The following is a 24,226-nucleotide window of genomic DNA, read 5'->3' as shown; positions in this document are numbered from 1 at the left end:
CAAAAGGGCCGAGTTTACTGTTCTCATCGACTTGATGCTTTGCTGCACCACTAATAACGCACTCCTTGATACTTTATATACGGGTACTTGTTTGCAACAAAAAGCTAAATCATTGCATGTATTATCGCCACACAATACTGTGACGTTAGCCGTATTATCACCCCATTACTACTTTAGCTCAAACAGTTTTTGTCCCGTGAAATATTCTTTAGGTTGTCACCTGCGTGACAGGCAAGATGTTGTTGTAATTCCTTCTTCCGGATGCAGGATATGTCACATATGGAGCATAAAAAGAATCTTTTACCTTAGTGTCTCAACATATGCACTTTTAGTTGATCTTTTTCAATAAACTTTCTTTCACATAGTGGACAACTATACGTATAGATTGCATGAAAGCGCATATCTGTGAAAAGACTACTTTCAGAAGAAAAAGACTTTTTGCATATTTTACACGAAACCAGGTGCTCATTTTGAAGAACATTTAAAATATGGCTTTTCCAGTCAAGATGAAAGGGTTTCCCAAATAACGAAATTTCATGATAGGTATTTTCTTCTCTAGTGCTTTTATGCTCTTGCAGTGTTGGCGAAAGCGTAAAAGATACTTGGCCATTTGAAACTGATTTCTCACTGATGTGCGTTTTCATATGACAATCTAAACAGGTTGCCGTAGAAAACGTTTCCTCACAAATTACGCAAGTATGTTTCTTTTGTGAGTAATTTTCATTTTCGATAAAACCTAATTGATTCTGGCATTGATTGTATTTTCCAATTTTTCTTTCCAATTCTACTACATCTTCTTCAGATATTTCATTCCTACAGATCACACCTTTTATACTGCGGTTACGTATACATACTGTGTTAGATACTAACATACATACTAACAGGTTACATACTGTGGTTACGTTACTCTATACACTTTAGCAGAAACTTACCTTTCATCACTACCAAGACTTATATGGGAAGCATCTTCCTGCTCAGTCTTATTCTCTCTGTAACAATCAATAACACCACTCATTGGAACAACACCACATAGAGTATATGAATACATATATTACTTTTCGTCGCTGCCTTCTCGGTCCGTAGCATTACTTTGAGATCTTCTGGTCGTCGCTTGTTCAGGGGGTCGAGTACTATCACTGAAAGATGCAAATGAGTATAATTGATATTGTATGTAAGAGGTTTGCTTCGTATTGAACTTACATTTTTGCAAAGGCATCTTCTATTCCCAACTGATTTCCAGCATGCTTTTTCCGATAATGCACTTGATAATAATCTTTTCGTGTGTAGGTACTATCACACAGTTTACATAAAAATCGAATGCCCTCGTGTGTCTTTCTGTGTCTTGCTAACTTACGGAATGTAGTAAATTGTTTATTGCATACATTACACTGATACGTAACAGAAGACATATCACCTAGGTAACCTAAGATATAATTTCACTCTCATTAACAGAGCGTCCCATACAGAATGGTACATAGCACTATATTCACAGTCGTTATTACTCTACAAACACTCACGAGTCATCTGATTACACAATATGAATATAACATCATATTGCAAAAATGTTATTATTTACAGGTATTTATACGGCCTATCGTTACATTTTTTATTTTTTTCTAATAGCACTAGTCATGTGCTTAGACAATACGTACAAAGCACCATATTTAACAAATACTGCTCTATCAATGTTTCTTTACGGGATTGTAATTACACTGTCTATACCAACTATTGTTACGTTTTTTTTTTCTTTTCTTTTTTCTCCTTGTTACAGGTTGCTATAGACTAGAGCAACTCTGTTGAGACAATCAGTAGCATTTACATATCAAAAGTTTTACATTATCACACATTACATTTTCTCCATCATCCAATCGCTTGTCACATGCATTCTTTGAAAATGTGAACAAAAAGCTCTTTCCTAACGAACAGTTCTCCACAAATTTTAAATCGCACACGGAAATCGCAATATATTTGCATATATCTCTCTAGTGCTCGGAGTGTCATAAAAGTTTTCTCTCATCTGGAACGGCGCAACACAATGTGATGTTCTGTATTTCTATGTCGACACATAGCAGTACGACATCTACAACATCTACCGCGTGGCATATTTACCTTCTTGTTCTATTAAATCTACGACACAAATATTTACATGATTACGTAATATTTACACATACTATCTCCATGAACAATGAAATTTAATCGCTATGAAACATAAATAGTTCATTGTTTCTTCATTATTCCCACTACCATATCTCCACAAATAATATACAAACAAGTCAATGCATATGGATCTTAAAGGAACGTAACCTCTAATTTTCACCACAACTTGTCACACGAATTTCTGATAGCTCAAAGCTGTGAAACGTATCATTTCGTAACCACAATTTGTCTCAGGAGTTTGTGATAGCTCGAAGCTACTAATTCGTATCATTTCGTAACCACAAATTGTCAGACGAGTTTGTGAAGACATGATTAATTCCAGCGCATTGCCGTGGCATTTCCAGATAAGTCGTTCCCACAATCCCAAGATGTTATATTTATTTTCCTTTCTATATACAAGCGTCAAGAAACCTACAAGATGTTTAACGCTCGGTGTCGCTATGAATCTAAAAGGACTTGTGAGTAACCTGCAGGTAATGCGGTTCTTAGAGTGGCAAGCCTATACTACTGACCTATTGCAGTTACCAAGAAGACTAGTCATAATTTTCTCCTTTTAACCACGCCCAGGGGAAATCGGCAACTTGCACTAATTTGTTGAGATGGATATGTCGTTGACACCACACTTAGTTTGCCAAGGACTCAATTAAATATATGGAACGAAAAATGGATTGATTAAATTATAGGGTTCTGATGATCAACTGGTGAAACGCTCGGGCTAGAGTGCTAGCAAAAGATCTGTCTGACATCTACATCTAAGACGCAAATTTTTCTAATTCTGCTAAACTTGGCTGTTTTCACGATACTTATGCCACAGATAAGGTTGGGCGAAAGGTAATACCTTTGAAGGTAAAGGAACCAAAATTACCTTTATCCTTTTGTTTGCATCAGTTTTTATTCCTTATGAAAACAAATTTTAATGCAATATCAGACTGAACGGGAAGTCGGATGGGACTTTTCAGGACAGGCCCAAGTTTGCAAACATTTTCTGGCCGAATTCAAGCGTGAAAATACAAATATTTTTACGATATAAAGAGCAAAGATTTCTTTTCAGCGCAGTAGAATCAGATCAATTCTCCAATGAAGAAACTATCAACTTTGAATTTATTTAGTCCATTTTTGTTTCGTTTATAAGCTCTGTACTTCATAGCTTTGACCCATCTGGTAAATTTAACGTTCGGGCCTAAATCAAAACTTAAAAAATAAATGTTGGGTTGGAGTCTTAAGTCCATATCTCTAATATCATAACTTTTCTTTTCAAACATGGAAAGTTCTTTTTGTAACAAAGTTTGAGCGAAGACTCACAAATCACGTCTCACATGACGTCATAATAAGTTGCCAAGTAGTATTTGTCGACGCTTGACTACCATTTGCTGGAGTCACAATGAATTGGTTTTGATGGATCCTTGCGATTAATTAAAACTATAAGTCATACCGTATTCCAAAAACACAGCAACAGCTGTTCAGCATTTCACGATAGTTTACTTTGCAAAACCTGAACAAGATGCAATAGAATGGATGGCAAACCAACACTTTTGCGCTTTGCAATAGAGACAATTAAAAACAAAATGAAAGGGTTATGTACATATAGTTGCGGTGGTTGAGCTATGTGTAGTACATCTTCATAAATAAACCAATTTGCAAAGTTCCTTTCGGTTTTACACGATAAATATACAAGAAAAAAATCGAAGAAAAGATTACTTAGAAAAGTACTGCTTTGATCAGCTAGCATGGTCTTACAGCGCCACATGTGTTTATCAGTGATGCATTTTACCACCGCTACACGTCAGTAACGTTCAACGAATTGTTACAATGAGAGGTCGTTTAAAACGTCGTAGAACTGATCCAACGATTCGTCAAATGACGTCACGGCTTGGCTTTCAGTTTTGATCTGAGCAACCGAGGCTTTAAGGTCGACGTGAGTTTGCTTGGAAGGCGGCCAGGTGTTGGTATTTCCCTGATTTGGCTTCTGCGCCACAGGCGGACGTGTCACAGTTGTCGATTTCTGGAAAACGACGAAGCGAAATAATTATCTAGTATTTTTCATGTCAGAAAAAGCGCCTAAACCACGTAGTACAAAAATGAGCTTACACAACATCAAGACCTTACCATAACTTCGACGTTGGAGGTGACGTGACCGTTGTGAAGTGGTGTGGCGTTCTTCTGCTTGTGCATTTCATAGCGCTCTTCTTCAAAAACTGATAATTCCTTCTCGATATCAAGAGCTCCCTTGAAGAGGTCCATCACCTGTTGAGCAACCTGCGTTTTCGGTGCACAATCGTTACTACTGGGAACACTTGTCATCTTGTTTCTTACCTAATCCGTAGCCTAAGTGAAATAAACAGCTACGCAATGACAGTAACACTTTTGAGATTTAAGGTTCTGCAGAAAAGGTAGAAACATCCATTGAAAAAAACACGTCAAAAATACGATTAATAACTTAAATCTTGCCGTAGAACGTATGTTGTTAAAACTAGAAAAATGAGACATCGCTTTTATGATTAAAAACAACGTTCCTGTCCACGCTTCCCGCGTTGAAGCCCGATACTTGATGATATCAGCTACTACATCACTGGAGCAAATTATAACAATTCACCGCTTTTATATCGTATTCCACAGGGGATTATGTCACAAAAACCAAATTACATTTCTTTATGATCTCACAGCGCTTCAACTACTCAAACATTTATTTTATTTTTAATCGTTCAACCAAACCTTCAGTCCCTATTAGTCCTTAAAAAAGACGACAATTCGCTTTCTGTTGTAGCTCATGTAACCAAACCCAACGTATTCTTCATAGCATGGCTTTCGACCAGTCCCTAAATTAAGTCCCAATCCGACAGCACTACTTATAGGGCGCGGTATTAAGCATCTTATGTCAATCGCGAGCACTTTACAAGCCTACGTTTTAGCTGTAATCATATTAATGATGGGCTTATCGGCGCGACCACACCAAACGTCAATTGTCATCCGTTTTGAAAGCAAAACATTCGACACTGACGCAGTTTTCTACATTGATCTCGGTTGACACCAGAACTAGCTATCTCTGAAGGCTTAAAAAGCAGGCTTTGATGACGACTGACGTCTGTCTCAGATTAGCCCTCGCCAGATGCAGCAATTGCCTAATATAAATTAACAAGGCGATTTTAATCGGTATTTTGTCATAGAATTGACATTGAACAAGATTATAGAAGGACCTGAAAGAGCAAAGTGCCATCAGCGGCTGTCAAATTCCCACTTTAGCGCATAAGATTTACATCAGAAATTTTACCTGTTTGTACTTTTATCTAGAAATATTTTCAGCGTCATGAGAAACTGCCACCGACAAGCACAAACAAATGAAAGTTTCCGAAGCCAATTTTGCAACACAAAAAAATCATATTCGAAAACCCGCATGGCGGTTGTGTTTAAATTTACCTTCAAATAAACCGCACATTCCCGTAACGAATGCATTTTTACGTACGTTTGGCGACCGAGTTTACACAACAACATCGCATTCCGTGGCCTTTCAGCAAATCTGAAAAGGCATTTATGTTTCAGCGCGAATTATCAAACAATACAATCTTTGTAATATAAGCTATTTCCAGCTCATCACAGAATCTCTTGGGATTACTGACAGACGTGAAAATACGTTCTGTCCAGCGCTCAACACCTACAATAACAACAAGTCCACCCACGGGTGAGAATTACGTTAATCTTCAGAAAACATTTCGAAACCTGTTTCACGTTTTACAAACAGAGGCGTAACTAATTCTAACATGCGTAAGACGTTTCACAATCTATACAGTAATTAAATTAAAATACATGGAAGTAAAACGACTGCGTGTTACCGCTGTAGAAACACTCGTACTATGCAACGCTACACTATTTCTACGTTATCGCATCTTAACGCTTTATAGTTTACAGCAATACTTTTTTCGTACGTCTGAACAAAGCAACGCATTTTACTTTTTTCGTACTATCCGCAATACCGTTACGAGTCTTTGTAACATCATAACAACCTACGCGTTGTCGCTCTGCTCAGGAAAAAATGATCTTTTCCTGGCACACCGCCAAGCGCTAGCAGGAAAATTAGTGTTGTTGTTTCCGCTTTGCGATCATTTATAACCATTGGTCAGAAAACCAAAGCTGAAATTTCAGACTTTTTTCCGCTAACGAGCAATCTAAAGTTCGGTGACGTTAGATTTTTTATTATGATGTCATGCTACCACAAACAATTAAAAGGTCAAGAACTTTATCAGTTTGACATTCAAAAGTCATCCTTTGCGCGGAAACTTAATTGAACAACCTTCACGATTTAAGTTAAGTCGATATTTCTACAGAGACCGCATTCTATAATCGAAACAAATACCGCGTCATTTCGGGGACCCAGTTTTTATTGTACCAAGAACAGAATAATGTCATCACTGGAATTAGTTCAACATGGCCTGAACAATTCCATTAAAGCAATTAGTTCTCGTAAATTTCCCATACTTCACTAGATATGGTTCCGGTATCATTCCAACATTTTTGATTTTGTTCACGTGTTGATTTTATTCCTGTGACCAAAATAACGCCAGCGACCAGCAATTTGCCCCACGCAAAACCTCAATTCATTCTTAAAAATAACAACCGCTCTCAATATACGTTCAGTTCACCTGGGGCTTGTACGACCGAGTACTTACTTCCCGCGAACTTAAAAGTAAAAACCCTAGTTAAACGGCAGAACGAGCCAGTGCAAGTTACATGAAACAACTTGCAGGGCAGCCCTAATCACTTGCTTTGCCACTTCTGCATTCATTCATGCGTGAATAAGTAATTACCGCGCATTTTTAAAAGAAATGCAAGCCTCATGTCAAACTGAAATCTTATCTTCCGCAGCAATCTAATAGCACTGCGAACATGTAGACTGTCTTTTGTTCTACGCAGGTTACCAGGAGGTGAATTTGCTTTAAGTCCTGTTTTGAGACAAAGTAAACTGCACATGCGCTTGTGGACAAACCAAAATAAACCCCATCAACCTGTTACCCAACCTTAGGCTAATCTGACCCTGTGTTAAGTTTCTTTTATGCGATTAACAGACTCCATTGCGAATTTCTCAAGATAATTACGCTGGGAAACTGGTTTTGATTGTTACATCATAAACGAATCCAATACCAGATCTCACGTAGTAGATTTTTAGCCTTGCATAGCTTCCCAAACATTAAAGCTCTTTTGAATGTTCGATCGTTTTATAGAATCAAACTCTGTGTGTGACCAAGTCACTGTTTATGGCACACTAAACGAAATAAATTAACTTTCCATGTGGGCGTATTTATTGCTTTCTCGTACTGGTCAGTATAATAAAGTGGCGCTTACATGATCTCATTTATTATATGCTGTGGCACGCACGTACATAAACTGCGCGCTTTTCCCTTAAAAGGGACAACATTCAACACTCTGCACATAGTCGCGATGACATGACGTCATTCATGTACAGAGGTTAGTTCAAAGTTTCGCGTTATTACCTGGTGTCGTGTATTTTGACGTAATCTTGTGTTTTTAATTCTGTAATCGTTTTCTCCTTTGAATGCAATATTTATGACGTAATTGCGTCCCAACACTGTTGTAAATGACGCAACGTGTAAAAACGTGTTGTTGTAACAGCAGTCTTTGAATGCTTTCCGACAATATACACATGTTCAAGCTTTTTACGTATTAGCAGTTTACAGAAAGCGTGTAACCGTTACATTGTAACAGCATTCTAAGATGATTCGTTCATTAATAAAGTCTGATAACATTTACACCAACTGCCCCGATGCTATTGGCCTAACGTTTCTACTAACACAGCTTTGCAAAGAACAACAAATTCTGTGGGATTTTGGAACAACACTAGCTGCTGTTTACTGATTGACGTGGTGACTTTGAACTGCCGATAAAATGATGAAAGCTTGTCTGTAACTATCGTATCAGTCTAACTATTACAGTCAAGTTAAATCTTTTAAGCCCGATAAGTTTTTGAAGCCTGGGCTATTAGATTACCATATGTTGATTTTTCCGATGCTGCATAATAGCAACCTACGTCGTCTTACAAAAACAACAGCCTTTCGTCAGCATGCTCCGATCTGCAAGTTGACAGACTTTAAGCAGTTTCATAAGTCATAATTAAGTACTTGAGTGCCAAACCACATCAGACCTATTGCGCTTCCAGCTCCACTTATCTATACGACGATTATACTCTCACAGAGCTAATCGTTTCGCAATTACGCGCTATAACTTTAGGCCAATTGCAAGGCAAAGCAGTGACTTTATGTGTTCGCGACGAGTGACGTCATATGAACGTTTTCAGTTTTCATGATAAAACACGAGTCGTATCCATTCATTGAAGCGCAAAAATTAAAGCAATACGTAATACTGTACAGTTATGTTTAAATAAGGCTGTCAATTTTCCTCGGTTAAAACTGTACGGATTTTATTTTCTCGGTTCCTTATTTGCCTGAGTTGAAGGTTTATAACCAGTTCTATTATAGAGAAGAAAGCGTCGTAAAACTAATTACTAAGCATTTCGCTACATTTTAAGAATGTGCTTATTTTTTGGTTAGTAGCTACCTTGGTGGTGACATAGTGACCTAAACCCAACCAAAATCTATCTTCTAATAGTAATGAACCTAACCCATGAGATGCGTGATCCGCTGCATATACGGTAAAACAATCACTTTCTTCAACTTATAAAGAGATATATTGAATCCGCTGCTATCTTGGTGTCCAATTATTTTTGTGCAGAATATTACGTTTCAATATACGTGACGTCATCGAAGAGTGACGTTATGCGGAGGACACTTAACAGCAATTAAAATCACGTTCGAATGAAGATAACATGTTTACACTGGGCAAGATCAAACGCTTACATTAAAGACGCCCGGATTACAAAATAAGGCGCCAACATGCAGTAAACACCTTTGTTACGTCATAATGAAACAAAGCACTTGATTGTCAACTATAACGATCAAAGGGGTTTGTGGTTATAAAAGTCAAGCGCTTGTAAAACTATTTCATAAAACGTCACAAAAAACACAATTTTGCGAAAATTTTTGAAAATTAATGACCGCGCGTTGACATAGATATTAAGCACCATCTTTTCGTTACTAAAATCTTTGTGATGTGTGTCCTGAATATGATAATGAGTAATTGCACTGAAGTTCAAATCAATCCCAAAACAGACGCGCACAATAACTTATAATTAATTTGTAAATTAATTAATGGTCGCAATTAGAGCGGGGTACTATCTGGTTGTGTCAGAATTTGCCTGGTACCCCATGTACCTCAGTATGAGCTGAGATGTTGTTGTGGAGGTTGGTATGGTCCGGCAGCCAAACACGATTAATTCAATTTTCTTATGAAGACTTAAAAAACTTCGAGAAACCCTGTCTGGAGAATGTTAGTTACGATCTACACAAACCAGGCGCGAATTTAACCACAGTTTGCCCAACCCTTTGTTGTTATGTTGTTTGTAAAGTCCCTTTCACTCAAATTTAATCGCAGCAGCAGCAAACTGGAATGCAACGTTGCAGCAAAGTTATCTCGCAACGATCGACCAGGCTGAACGCTGCATTGCAAATTAAATTACTGTTTTGGCCAATAATTTGCACCTCTCCGACAAGCTAAAGATATGTCAGTGGTAAGCACTATTAGCACTTGAACAAGGTATCAATTTTAAACTAAAAAACAAAACCACTACACTCCGATAAAAGATCGATGAAACCGCTACCTTAGAGTAAAACATAGGTGTAGGAACTCGCAAATCAACCGCAAAACCTGCGTAATTCCTGATGCTATAAGCGGATTACAGAGATTTCCCGTACTTTGGACCTGATGATCTAAGAATGGAAAATGATCTCGCATTCAGGTGACGTGACCATGATACAGTGCCCGCAAAATTACGTCATAATAGTTTAACCTGGCCTGCACTCGCAGCGCCGCTACAAGGCGACTGAAATGCCAAATTTGGTGGTTCATGTACCCAAGTAACAACACGTTTAACAGATGTAAACAAACACCAGCAATTATATTATTGCTGAGTCTTCCTTTCAAACTGAACGAGTTTTGTTAGTCCGACGATCTATACAGCCAGAATCAAGTCACGACTGTTAAAGCGTTTTCCGAAAATTGTCATTTACAAAACACCATTCAGGAAATCGAAACAGAATCGTGATTGATGGTAATTAATGTCCCGGAAAATTTGCGCAGATAATTTGTACGTTTCAGAAAGGAGTTTAAAAGCAGATATATAGACGCTATATAACACAAACCTTGACCAATTAATTACGAAATTACACTTCCATCATCAAATATCTCAAAACCTGCTAATCGCATAAGACTTCCACAAAGTTGAAGTTGATTTCGCTGCTATCTAGGGCTACGTCTGCAATTAGTTAAAGAAAACTTCTCATTTTACACTTTTCTTTCCTAAACCGCAACGGTGTTTCAATCAATTAAAATCTTTGTCCATATAAATACACCACTTCCCCCGTCAAACGATATCTGTAAACATTTATAGCACTGTCGCATTCCCACTTCCACATTCTTTGTTTGCATCTATTGTGACGTCACAAGAAGGTCGTGCGACAAAATCGACAAGTGATCGGTCATCGCCAAAAAAGGTTTTGGCTGGCGAAGTGTTTCGCGGCGTCGGTCATCTGTTAATGGTTAAACAGCGTGGGCACAATGGTACGTTGTATGTCTGTATTGGGCAACGTTTAGGCCCATTTGTAGAATTCGGCGACGAATTACTTATTAGTATTTTCATGAACGCACAAGCTCACTGCAGTCCTAAGTCACTTACATACAAAAACGGCAGATGTCGAATGCTGTTTTAGCCGGAGCTAGTAAAACCTTTAACCTGTGCTTTATTAATGTAGGAAGGCGTTATATGCGTATGACGTCACTACAAACATATGACTAACCGAATGTGGTGCCCAAAATCAAATCGTAAAAACTTCCTGGACAAAACAAGAAAATCAAAAACAAGATCACAAACTGAAGGATTTTCTGCTTGTCAATCAAGATAGGAAATTTTAGCGGCGCCAATTAAACCACTAAAATTACTTCTCGGCCTTTACAATTCCTTCTGTTAATTCCCTGTAAATAGATTAACCCACGTGGATATCTGTTATCCTAGATAACTGTACATGACTAAATAAACAATACAACTAGCTCGGGCTCAAAGCTTGATGTGGTCAGCTTGTAATTTGAAATTGGCATCTTTAGACTTGTTAATTTCCTGCCTTTGTTTGATTTGATTAGGCGTTGATCTTTCGTAGCTTTGCACGATGTGCTGTGTATTTACGTCAGCTGGACATGACAACATTTCAAAGCACGATTTTTGCAATCGTTTTGGCTTCAGAAAACACACCAACAGCGCAAGATGCATTTTGTTGGCAATCACAAAACCTTAACAAACTTCCTTGTAGTATACACCGTCGCACTGACCCACTGTAGCATTTGACCCCGAAGCTACTTCGCCATAACTGATAAAGTATACCTGGCACGGGCGTAAGCAAAATGCAAGATAAAACAAACCGATTACAGCGAAAATTTGCCCAAAACTGGTTGGGGCAGAAAAGATTTTATGATTAAGCTGGTCTGCGACCTTGTAAACTCGTAAAGCTTATCGAGCAGAGTATTCTGCACAGCGTTTCTACAATAGAAAATCATTCAATAAGACTGCGTTGCTAGATTAATGTAGCAACATGAAACTATGGTATTCTGAAGGAAATGAAATTTAGAAGATGTTCGTTGACGTTTTTATTTCTTACCACGTGATTAGGTCCATGAAGATTTTCCGTCGAATCGAAATCCGATTGGCTGCTGCCTTTGACATGTCTCGGCTACAAAACAAACGGAAGCAATATGAAAAACTTTCGATTGTTCTGATTAAAGATTCAAAGTTATTTCCATGACCCCATTGATAGCTCCATTGGACATATGAATGGAAATAATCGGTCTTATTGTAAAAGGTCTTGTTTTGTAAGCAATGTTGTTTGCGACGCTTGAAAAATGTAATTACGTAGTCACAGGCGTCATGTTGTAGAAATGGTTTTGTTTTAAAACGCAACATTGAGTTTTTCAAAACAAGTTTAAAATCAAACGCTGAATCAGCCTCTTAAAGGGTGACATTAGCCGAGTGTGTTGCAAAGCCTTCTCTTACACCACTGTTGTGCTCTTTTCGTAACATCGTCATTACGTCATGAGCAACAGCGTTGGATGCAGCAAAACGTCATTAATCTTTCTGGAAAGTAACTAGTCGCCTGATGTGCCGCCAGGAAGTTAAGTATTTTTAGCAAAGCCTCCAGTCGGGTTGTTAGTCAAACCAGTGCTGTAGTTTCAACTCGGAAGGGCAACCGCACTGGACGTTTGCGATTACACAGGCCACGCACATAAGGCATGACGTCATCGATGCACTGAAATATTTACCGAAGTATCTTCGCTACTTTTGCGGGATCCGCTGCTCGTTGAACTCACGCTGGCAGGCTTGCCGTAGTTCTTGTGATCTCTTGCCTTGTACTTGGCTCTTATCTCTTTCACCTAGAACGGAAACAAAACTAGAATTTGTTTCTGGAACATTTCTGTGCTGTAAATTGGTTCAAGTTTTGGGACGTTAATTTTTGGATTTTCCAAGACACTTTCTGTTTCTAATCAAAGTTACTCCTTACTGACACTTAGTGGCAGAAACCTAATCAGATTCTTTTGAATCATAATAACTTTTGCTGAAATGTATTTAGCACTTTAACTGCAGCATACATTGTAACAATAGGGCAAAAATACCTTTAGAGTAGGAGCTTCCACAACCCCACAAAACTCCTCTTCATCCACTGTGGAGTGGGGTGGAGGTTGGGGAATCACCTTCACGTCATCACCATTATTACCCACCATTTCTGCGGGGAGAGATTTACGAAAGTTTATCACAGAATCTTAGCAACTAAATATAGATAAGTTAAAATAAAATATTAAAAGTCAGGATATTGTTAGTTTCTAGAAATTGTTTAAATGGTTGTATCATATTGATGCAACGGCCGGTTGTAATCCAACAACATGTTTGACCTGTGTAGACTTTGATTTAAGAGACCACTGACCACAAAACTTTTGTACCAATTATATTCGATAAACGAACGCAAAAACCCTGTTAATATCTGCGGTTTCTACAAACTTCTCAATTATTTTGTAGTCTGTACAAAAACATCAAAGTAGATTCCTGACCGTGCTTATAGTTGCAGCCATGCATCCTTAAACGGGTCAAAATATGGATAGAAAACATGAAAAATTACTTTCAACTTCGAACGTGCGACTGATTACAGCATTTTAATGTACTGACTACGTGTTTTTTCTTGATCTTTTCTGGTTTTAGAACTGTCACAGTTTATAGTTTTTTTAGAGTAAATACTCGTGAGCAGATGTTGTCATACAAATGAAGTCTAATTGACCGATGAAGACGACGAAAAACTGCAAAACGCTATGGCGTCGACTTGTTACATGTCTGTTTATGGTTTGATAACCAAGATCAATTTTAGACAAAAATAAACACGGACGCATCTGCCATTATAACGTTTTATTGATTTTATACGAACGAAAAGCGTGTTATGGATAAAATAATCTACCAGTAACAAAATAACGTGTGATCATTTGTATAACGTTGATAACGTGCTTTTCTACTTTACCTAGGTTCTAAGTGGCAACTAACCCAACTAACCTAACTACTAACGAGTGTTTCTGTATAAACGCTACTACAACGTTTAAATACTAGGGTCGGGGTTAATAACGCATTTAACTGGCTTGAACGCGCTCATTTTACCTACGTCTTTGCCTTTCCTTCCATGCCGTGAAATTCGTAACAAATTAAGCAAATTCTATTCAAGGGGCACCACCTATTGTGACGAAATAAACCTCGATTATAACGAGTTCGTATTCAACAACGACACGCGCCTTTGTGGAGTGGTTTGGCTGGGTTATCGTTGTGGTATTAAGTGGGGCCAAACTACACCACAAAAGCGCTTACAAACTAAAACAAACACACTGACAAGCGGCTTACTACATTCTGACTGCGACTGCTGGCGTGTAGCCAAATATAGAAAGCCCTTTCAAGAAAAACATAGTGGCCTAAACACTCCCCGAACGGCTACGTTAAAACAATATTTGGATTTAAACTCTTTTCCAACTGTATACGTCTATCTGACAGGTTTAGCAGAAGAGCGTGTTGGTTTATTCCAGCTATTTTAATAGTGACGACAGCTGAACATTTACATAATGAGAGAATTACTTGTCGCTTCAATCCATCTGCAGAGACCTTGGGGAACGAATTAAGATGAGACAGTCTTCAGATACCGATCTAACATGCCTGCACTAGTTGGAATACAACGTGACTTCAACCAAACGCAGGATATTTTCCACAAATGGCGCGCGAAAATAGTAAACAAGGAATTTATTATCACAATGCCATCACGTGATAAAGCAGCCAGCATGCGAACGGAAAAAACAAGCCAACGACAAGATGTCAGAAAATACGCATTTGCGCGTCATACATTGTGTTGATGTCGAAGTAAAAAGGCGTATCACTGTAAACCAAATAGTTATTCACCGCAAACTATAATGATAAAACTTAGAGCCGTCACTGGTTGCTTAGGTTATAGCCGTTGATTTAACGCCTATCGCCTCTCGATTTCCATATTTTAACCGATTATGTGCAGTTTAATCCGGCTAAAACGAGATAGACTGCCAGCTATAACCTGCCGTCAACGCCGCACTAGCTGCTCGGTTATAATACAGCGGCAAACATGATTTGCCAATGCTTCGAATTTCGTCCAAGCATTTTACCTTCGCTCTTAACATGCTGATCTCACAGAAGTTGGACCGAACAAAGCCTAAATGTTTACCGATCTATCCATCGTTATTATTCCAATTTCGATGTGACATTTTGCTTTATTGACTTTGACTCCAACTATGCGCGCGTTTGTTAACGATCACCAGCGCTCAGGTCAGTTTTAATGGTCCAATTCCGTCCAGAAATTGCGGAAACTATTAAACCACTTGCGGAAGAAATCCGGTTTGAATCCTCTACTTTTTCCCATCGGATTGCTTTAAACAAAACAGTCAAAACGACTTTAATTCACTGGCATTGACTGCTTATGAGTTCTTTAAACTGAATGGATTCCGTGAGGTAAAGCAGCTGCCAAGTTTAAACACCATTTCAAACGCTTTAAACTCGCTGGTAAATTTGACCCTTTTCGCGCCTAAGTACTCCCTTCCTTGTCGGTATGAAAACTGGTCTCTGCATCACAAAACGGCAATCAATGAAAAAAAAAGAAAATAATTCTTGATAGCATTATCGAACTTTCTAGAAACCGATCTAGCAGCGTAGAAAGCATTTTCCATGACGTTTTACACCGATGAAGGTAAACTACCTGTAGATGTTAAAGTTAATCAAATCTATTAAAAGCACAGTATCACATAGATCAAGCTAAAGTTACGTCTACACCTTTTTTGTAAATATCTGTGAACGATGTAATCACGCAAATGCAAACACGCCAACGGTCGAATTCTTGCATTGTCAGCGCTAAGTTGGCCGGTAGTAGATGAAAAGATTTTACAACTTGGGAGAAACGTGAATTATTGTTATTGACTGGATGTATGTTATCTTATCTTTATTTATCTAGTACAGATTATGGGCATACAAAACAAAACTTAATAAACAACATTTTTAGTTACAAAGGACACAACGTTTTTATTCCAATACTCGTAGAAGACATTTAAGAGAGTATTCAAAATCTAGTTTGTAATCTCACCTCTCATACCGTCATAATACGTAGTTTCAATTCTCATAACTTTCGACTTCATATCCTCTTTCTCAAACTCTTTTTGCAAGATTCCAATCCTGTTTTCCTGGGGATTGTAGTCAAGTATGACCCGGCTAGGACTGGGGCTCCTGTTAGAGCCGCTTGGTGGCCGACAACCGCCCATTATGGACGGCGACAGACGGTCAGTATGGGCCATGGCGTCGTTATGTTCAAACTCTTGCTCTTCTTTTTGGACAAAGACCTTCTCCTCGGCCGTGAAACCGTCCACGGCGCTTGTCCACGAGCGAACCCATTTCCGGTAATCGGGGTGGATTTCTTTCGCAAACATTACGTTTCTTCCGTTTGCGCTAGTCTGTTGGTGACTTTCCGAAGAGTCCTTGGCGACTTCAACGGTCGGGGAAAGTCTGGCAGATCCGGTCAGGGAGCTCCTGCTTGTCGGTCTGAGCGATAATGTGACGCTCGACCGGTAGCTACTTGGCCGACCTGGTGACCCTACAAAACAATCGGTTGTTGTAAATGGCGGGTCTCATTTTTATACCAAAAATCGAATATTTTATCACTGAGATAAGTTCAAAACGGTTTAATTAATTCTATCAAAGCTATAGGTTGTTGTATATGTTATACTTAAATAATTATACGCCGCTTTTTTCTATCATGGTTTTGTTCCAATTTGATTTATACTCGTGTTGTTTTTATAACTTTGATGACGTTATGGTCGCCCTAGAATCCTAGATGATATGTATTTAGGCAATGACAAACCAGCATGTGCAATCGTACATACAGTTATTAGCCTAAGTATGTTATTGACGATTTTTTCTTATGTTGTAACATTGAAGCGAACGAAAGAAAATTTAGAACTTCGCTTTTACCGTATTCTAGTGGTTTATTGCGCGAATCAATAAAATATGAAATTTACTTGATAGTACGCATGACACAAAGACAAACATATGTCAGAGCAGCGATTCAAAAGCGTTCAAAACAGAATTTTTCTTTTTCAATGAATCTACGCCAACGCCGCTAACTATAGGTTTTTATAGAAAATATGTTTTTTAAGTACTAACTAATTGTATAAACTACATCACAATTTTTGGAGTATTATCTATACAAAAAATATCTAAATATACATATATAGTATAATATATACAATATATAATATATAGTATAATATATACGATATATAATATATAGTATAATATATACGATATATAATACACAGTACGATTAGAATTTGAAACGCTTTTAATATCGTTAATTGGGTGCTTTCAGATGCTGGTCATTTCAGGACTTCAAACAACACTTGCAGTGTGAAGTACTGCAATTTACTTCTTATTTGCGCAATAGATCGCTGTGGGAATAGATTACGTCATTCATGATTTACTTATACGTAATCTTCGTCTTATAACTGTAAATGATATCGCGATGGAAATGAAAAATCACCCCGTGGCATGCAGCTACGCATATAGCAACGTGAATTCGATTAAAAGTCACATTAGCTTATTGTCTTATTCCGGCATATCTTAGGCTGCTGGGATAGAATGTAACATGGACATACTGTCATACTCACCGTATTCCTCCGACAAGCTAAACAACTGTCAACGCGTATCCAAACCCGCAGTGGTAAGCACTATTAGCACTTGAACAAGGTATCAATTTTAAAACAAAGAGCAAAACCACTACACTCCAATAAAAGATCAATGAAACCGCTACCTTACAGTAAAACATAGGTGTAGGAACTCGCAAATCAACCGCAAAACCTGTGTAATTCCTGATGCTATAAGCGGATTAGAGAAATTTCCCGTATTTTGGACCTGATGATCTAAGAATAGAAAATGATCTCGCATTCAGGTGACGTGACCATGATACAGTGCCCGCGAAATTACGTCATTAGAAAGTTTTTAGCTCGAAAACCTGGTTTGCACTCGCAGCACCGCTACAAGGCGACGGAAATGTCAAATTTGGTGGCTCATGTACCCAAGTAACAACACGTTTAACAGATGTAAACAAACACCAGCAATTATTGCTGAGTCTTTGTTCGTCTTCGGACTTCTAACAACACTTGCTCTGCAATTTACTTCTAGTTTGTGCAATAGATCGCCATGAGAATATATTACGTCATTCATGGTATACTTTTACGTAAACTTTGTCTTAAAACTGTAAATGATACTGCGATGGAAATTAAAAATTACCCCGTGGTACGCAGCAACGTGAATTCGATTAAAAGTCACATTAGTTTATTGTCTTATTCCACCATATCTTAGGCTGTTCGGATAGAACACCACAAATGATAAGCCACATATAGCACATATTGTAATACTCACGGTAATCCTTGGACAGCGCTGATGCCAAAGTTCCACTTGGCATTTCGTTATCAGACGAAGCCACACTCCTACAATCGTTTAAGTCAATTTCAACTGTGGATTCGGATGTTATTGAAAGCTTGCGCAGCGTTTTAAACGTTACTTCGTTTTGTTCTTCTACCGTTGTTACAGTGTACGCTTCTTGTTCTTCAAACTTCACAAGCGGCGAAGCGGTCGCCGACCTTTCAATACCTAAAAACCCTTGGTTGGCTTCGTTGGACTGCTGGGTACCGTCCCTTACCTGGTCAACTTGTTCGACCACTACTGGTATATTAACTGCAGTAGAGGTGATATCGTCAGCAATTGATGAGTTAATCAAAGCTTCCGACGCTGCTGAATCAACGGAAGGGTTACATACTTTTGAATCTAACAATTCGTTTTGGTGACCGATGTTCAAACTGTTACAGTTATTGTACAATCTACGGTTAATGTTAGCAGCAGTTGTCCGCTGTTCTTTGCCCAGATATGGATGCTGACGGATTTCAGGGTCCTGATAATGCGACGTTATCTTTTCTTTGAGGACTGGCTTATCATGCAAAACGTCACAAGTAGCGGGTGTTACCGGTTTTTCTCCCATTAGCCTATCAGCATGCAAGGCTGAGTCAGTTTTTGATGACTGCGCACTACCTGTGACACCTTTCGTTGATATTTTTGCTCCTTGACTTCCATCCTTTGGCGACGTTGGCATTGGTTTTCGCAGAGTTAGCCTGGAACCGCCCATCACCGTCACCCTAGGGTGCTGCTTGACTGGTGACTCTTTCTTTGCATTTTCAGAAACTTCTGATTCAAAACTTGGTTGCTGCACTTGTTCGTCAACGATTTCAGCCTTTACCGGAATCTCACGTTTTAAATTGACAAGAGAACTGCGCTTAACCTGCTCTTCTTGGTAGCCTATTTGCTGCGACGTTGTGGCCATGTCGTTAAAACTTCGTTCACCGCCCGAAAGTTGTTCATTTTCGGTCAAGTGTCGTTCTAGCACCCTTCTATTATTGAAATGTGTATCTTCGGTGTCTGATGTATGAATAGGCTTGAGCGAAACCCTACACCCGTCGCTATGCGAATTAGTTGCGACGTTTGACCTCCCCGCTTGAATTGATTTTATTTGATCATTAAGAGTAACTACTTGATCGTCTCCCTCTGGAATCAATCTTAATCCGGATGAAGACGAAGAAAATCTTTTGCTTCTTCTCCGACCTTCCACAATAGGATCAGTCATTTGCGAAAAATCCTTTTTCGGAAAGACTCCTTTTTTAATCAGAATTTGTTTTATTGAATTTTTTCTTTCGATTGTTTTTCCTTGCTCTTCTGTGTTGACATTGGTAGTGGGAATATTTTCTTCCGTCTTATTTTCGACATACTCTGCGATCGGTTTGTTATCTTTTCCCCTGAAGGAACTCCGCTTGTTTGGTTTTCCACAGCAACACCAACTCATTTTGCAATCGCAGTCGGGGCAATATTTCGCAGTTTTCTTGAGATACAACACAGGGGTGGCGATGGTGCTGTCCTCAACGTCCGGGAACACAGCCTGAGAAATGACAGGTTTGAACGATTTCACACCTTCCTTGCTGGAATGTTCGTTGGCGAATTGACAGACTACTTTTCTAGATGGGGTTCTAGATCTCCTGCCATCTTCGCTTCTACCAGCACCGCCAGATAATACAGTAACAAGAGTGTTAGGGCTCGCCCGGGCTAGTTCATGACCGCCTTCTACAGTTAAACATGACTTGTGGTTCGAAGCTTTGTGTTTACCAGTTGAGCAGCCGTAATCGTTATTAATAGCGACATTTTGACCACCCAAAGGGCCGTTTACACAGCCTTGAGAAGCCCTAAAAGGTCCCAAGTGGGCTTTTGCTCGATGATTGGAGGGGGCATCCCCGGATTCACAATTATGTTTCAAAGAGCTTCTACCGAGGCGGGGTGTTGACGTTTTCTCGTGAAAATCTGAGCTATCTGGCGTTATACTCGGGCAAGACGCCACGCTCATCACTTCTGACGCAATAGACGATAAGTGTAACGACGCCGACGAAAGCGATTCAAGCGATGACAGGGAACAAAGCGAGGACGACAGAGAAGCGGATGACGACAATGTCGAAGCATTCGAGTCGCGAGCGGGTTGAAGAGATGAAACGCAATTGATGCTTGGTAAACCCCTATACAAAGATCTTGCAAAATCTTGATTTGAATCACAACTAGTGCCAACAAGATTCAAATCCTCCGTCACAATTTCCGTTTTGGTTAGGTTTCCGTCGTTCCAAGACGTGAGTTGACGAGGTTCTGCTATTTCTTCATCTCCGGAGTTAAAGAGAAAAGTCGCCTTTGGACTGTGTTGACTATCACTGTCTCGGAAAGAAAACTTCCTTGGAGAAATCGCGCTACAGCTTTCTTTACAAATTTGGCTTGTAACACCGCCTAGTTCGTCAGTAGCACCGCATTCATCCTTGTACGACCGTTCACGTTTGTCGCCCCGCGCGTTAAAACCGTCCAGATTGTTCATAACCTTCGCTTGAAAAGACCCATCATTCTTTATATACATTGACTCCCGACGCTGGTGATAATCATTTTCGCGTTCTGTCAGTAATTTGTCATTCGCGTGAAGGTCGCTAATTACCGGCTTTGCAGCATGAGAGCCACCAGTGCGCGAAATTTCCACAGGCGTGTTGAACCCAGATAACCCTGAAGCTCTCTGACCTGAAGGTAAAGCCTTTGTGAAATGTATCTCGGATACACTGCGATCCCGTGCTGCGATGGTTGACATCTCGCCGCTACTCGACGACAAGGAAGTGTCACATGTAGTAACCGGATTTGCACCGTTGCGCATATCGTCGGTCATTTTATCACCAACTGGTTGTTGTGATATGTATGTCGAGAAATCCTGGATCTTATCTTTGAATACAACATGCTTCTCCTTTTTGCGTTTCTCCTCGGAATGTTTTCGTCCTCGCTTCTTCTTCCTCATTTCCCACTCATCCTCGTCCGTGTCTGGGTAGGCTATCACGTGATCAGCGGACCCTACCAGGTCTGTGACGGAAATATTTTTCAAGTCTTCCAGTTCCACATCATTCAACTCATCAGAAAAGTCCGGATGGATGAGTAATGGTGGAGATTCTGAGCACTGGCTATTAGGGCGGAGAACAAAATCAGAATTTACCAGACTCGGCTGCAGATGAGAAGCCGTGCTTGGGGTCTCAGTACGTACATTAGTTTCACAGTCGGGGACTACCCACAAATTAACCAGATTTGTTTCCTTTTCTTTGTTTGCGTCATCATCTGCGTCATCTTCCTGGGCCTTACGTTTCGCCTCTCTGAAAATCTTGCAAGCCTTCCCCCTATTCGACACAAGCAGCTCCATGGCTAACGCCATCATAGCTGACGGGGGCACGGTCGTGTGGTGACAACGCGTTTCGTCAGTTGGGTCCATTCTTATTACTCCTTTCATATCCCAGAAGTCTGATACGTCTTCTGTTTTCTCCTGATGTTTCTCAGAATTCTCCTGACAATTTTTGTAGACGAGTGATTGATTCGCTGGAACTGTGAATTCTTTTACCGAAGACACCTTGGACTCAGATACAGCGACATTATCTGTGCTTTTCATTTTGAACTTCAACTGTAATATCCGAGTCAGATTACTTTCCAAATCTCAAATCATCAGTCGCCGTCACACCTAAGATTTTTATATATGTTTTAAACACCTAACACTGGAAATATAAAGAAATACATATTCTTGTAAAGTAGTTTTTCATGTTGCAATATTGATAGGTCAAACTATATTATCGTAATTAAATTAAATCTCGGTATTAATTTCAAAATGCAGACATCTGCAGCAACTAGCAAGTCTTCGATTGTTACTCCGGCCGCTGTGCATAATATTGACCTTTAATAACAGTTTCACGAAGTTCTGACTGTCACTATAAAAATAGATAATCCCTGGGGACAAAATTACCAATATTAATTGTTGCAATAGCTAGACCTGACCAGAATTACAAAAACACCAGCAGATTATATTAATAACCTGCATCATAAACCTTGCATATAGTATTCTAGATGCATAACTTTATTTCACCTTAAATACTAAACGGATGATCCCATCATCCTAGCAAATTGAGTTCAATCACTAATTTACTGCTTGCTGCAGTAAGCTTGAAAACATTTATATGCTGTACTAGATTACTAGGAGACAATGAAATAAACAGCTGTTCTTTGGTCTGCAGCGCCAAATAGGCTGCTGGCATTTAAATTCGCAATGATGTCACCTCCTAATTAAAGAAGATAAAGCTTTTGTCAATTGTTTCCCTTTCAATCAACACAGTAGGCTGGCGATTTTGCTTACAGGAAAGTTTGATTTCTACCCATGTCCAAATAAAGATAGCACTTTGACCGCAAAGGTGCCATGTATCACGTGACATCTGTTATTGTTGCGTAATTGTTGTTTCCTAGTTAAATACTTATTGCAATTGTGATGTAATAACAAGTTCCATTTAAACTCGTAATAATGTCAACAAGGTCTTTTATGGAACAGACTGTGTGCAAGACATCATCTTGAGCTATTTGACGTTTGGCGCATGCAGTTAATAGAAGTAATTAATTCATGGAGGGCCAAAGCGAATTACGAAAATTTCATTCGTTTACGGATCCTTATATGAAAGCCCAAATCTACTTTGAAAAACATCAGTTGCTGAGCGTTTTTCAAGACCTTTGTGCAATGGTGTTGTACAAGAAACCGCTCGACCCAAAAGAATTCATGGTAGGCTTACTGGAAGATTTACTGGTTGAAAAAGGACTTGAATATAATAGTGTCACAGAAAGTATTACAACATCAGAAGGGACCAGTGTGTCTCAGTCAACTTCAGCGTCGTCATTGGATGAAGATTTCAATGTGACCAGCAGGATATCAGTGGAATCTAGCCCGCCAGACCATCCGAGTTAATATCACGTCGTTTTCTTTGATCACTTTCAATTTTAAGTGGCCGAATGAACAATATTGTACAATAGCCTGAAATTATTTATCAGGTTTTGAATCTTGCTCCTACTTTATCGCAACTCATTTGGGCTATTTTTATCTTTGTGTAGCCTATAGTTGACAGCCCTGTAAAATCATCTGTACTATTTTTATGTTGTCGTTGCTTTGGAAATAAACGTTTATTTTGTGGAAATGTAACCGCACGACTGACGTATATTTTTACCACTCTGTGTACGCTTTTTTGTTTACTGCAGCTGTGCGACAATTCAACAACTGGATTCGAATCGAAACCAGTAGAAGGATGTTGTCAAATAAAATCCATGTTCTGCTAAATAACACTTATAACAAAGCATAAAGAATGGTGGTTAACTATTCATTTTACTGGTCTGGAAAGTAAATGCTATGCAAGCGCCAAGCAGTATAATCTTTTTCTTTAATTAGCATCAACCTCACTTCTACCGTAGCCTACTCTGCTGTAAGCCTATGGCAACCAACTAATCGTAGTCTTAATTGTTCCTTTTTTAATCATTTACTTAGCATGGGCAAATACAGTACTTTTAGAATTCTGTTGTTTTAAATTAACTTCACTAGGTGAAAGGCTTCTTTTTCACAGCGTGTCATCTCGAATAAGACTCCAGGTCTTTGTACAAAACTGTTCAGTGCTTTCTGTAAAATGTGTATCAATTCCTGTTGTTTCTTGAAGATGACTTTGCGAGTTTCCGGTCCTTAAAATTTCTGCTGCTCGTAGGGTCACCTACTACCTTCAATTGCCCACTTGTTGAGAGTATAGGAGAGTGACATTTTCTTATTCTTTCTATAAGCAGTGTTCCAGATGTACTATTGTCTGCTTTCTTGTTTTCTATGCTCGAACAATGTAGTTTGTGCTTGTCCCTACTGCTTGAATTTTTTTTTTTTATTGATTTAAAACAATAAGGTAAATTAGTAATCAGTTC

The 24,226-nt window shown here is 39.0% G+C and overlaps 2 protein-coding genes across 3 annotated transcripts; both read right to left on the bottom strand.

The window, feature by feature from the left end:
• Positions 1-328: 328 nt before the first annotated feature.
• LOC143448942 (uncharacterized) lies at positions 329-1,715 on the bottom strand. Its single transcript, XM_076948913.1, has 5 exons — positions 1,201-1,715; positions 1,056-1,136; positions 933-989; positions 603-813; positions 329-403 (listed from the first exon to the last, which is right to left on the bottom strand). The coding sequence occupies exons 1-5, from the start codon at positions 1,407-1,409 to the stop codon at positions 329-331; spliced, it is 633 nt and encodes a 210-aa protein (XP_076805028.1). The 5' UTR covers positions 1,410-1,715.
• A 1,901-nt stretch (positions 1,716-3,616) lies between these two features.
• LOC143450770 (uncharacterized) lies at positions 3,617-22,007 on the bottom strand. 2 transcript variants are annotated; one of them, XM_076951453.1, is made up of 7 exons: positions 18,278-22,007; positions 15,948-16,451; positions 12,937-13,046; positions 12,586-12,696; positions 11,928-11,999; positions 4,264-4,413; positions 3,617-4,159 (listed from the first exon to the last, which is right to left on the bottom strand). In XM_076951453.1, exons 1-7 carry the CDS (start codon positions 21,906-21,908, stop codon positions 3,962-3,964), a joined length of 4,776 nt encoding a protein of 1,591 aa, XP_076807568.1. In that variant the 5' UTR covers positions 21,909-22,007; the 3' UTR covers positions 3,617-3,961. The 2 variants fall into 2 exon arrangements, with proteins under 2 accessions (XP_076807568.1, XP_076807577.1); XM_076951462.1 differs by having other exon boundaries at positions 15,957-16,451.
• Positions 22,008-24,226: the final 2,219 nt, after the last annotated feature.

The sequence above is a fragment of the Clavelina lepadiformis genome, chromosome 1 (genome assembly GCF_947623445.1).
Source record: "Clavelina lepadiformis chromosome 1, kaClaLepa1.1, whole genome shotgun sequence".
Lineage (NCBI taxonomy): Eukaryota > Metazoa > Chordata > Ascidiacea > Aplousobranchia > Clavelinidae > Clavelina > Clavelina lepadiformis.
This window is presented reverse-complemented; position numbering and strand designations above follow the sequence as displayed.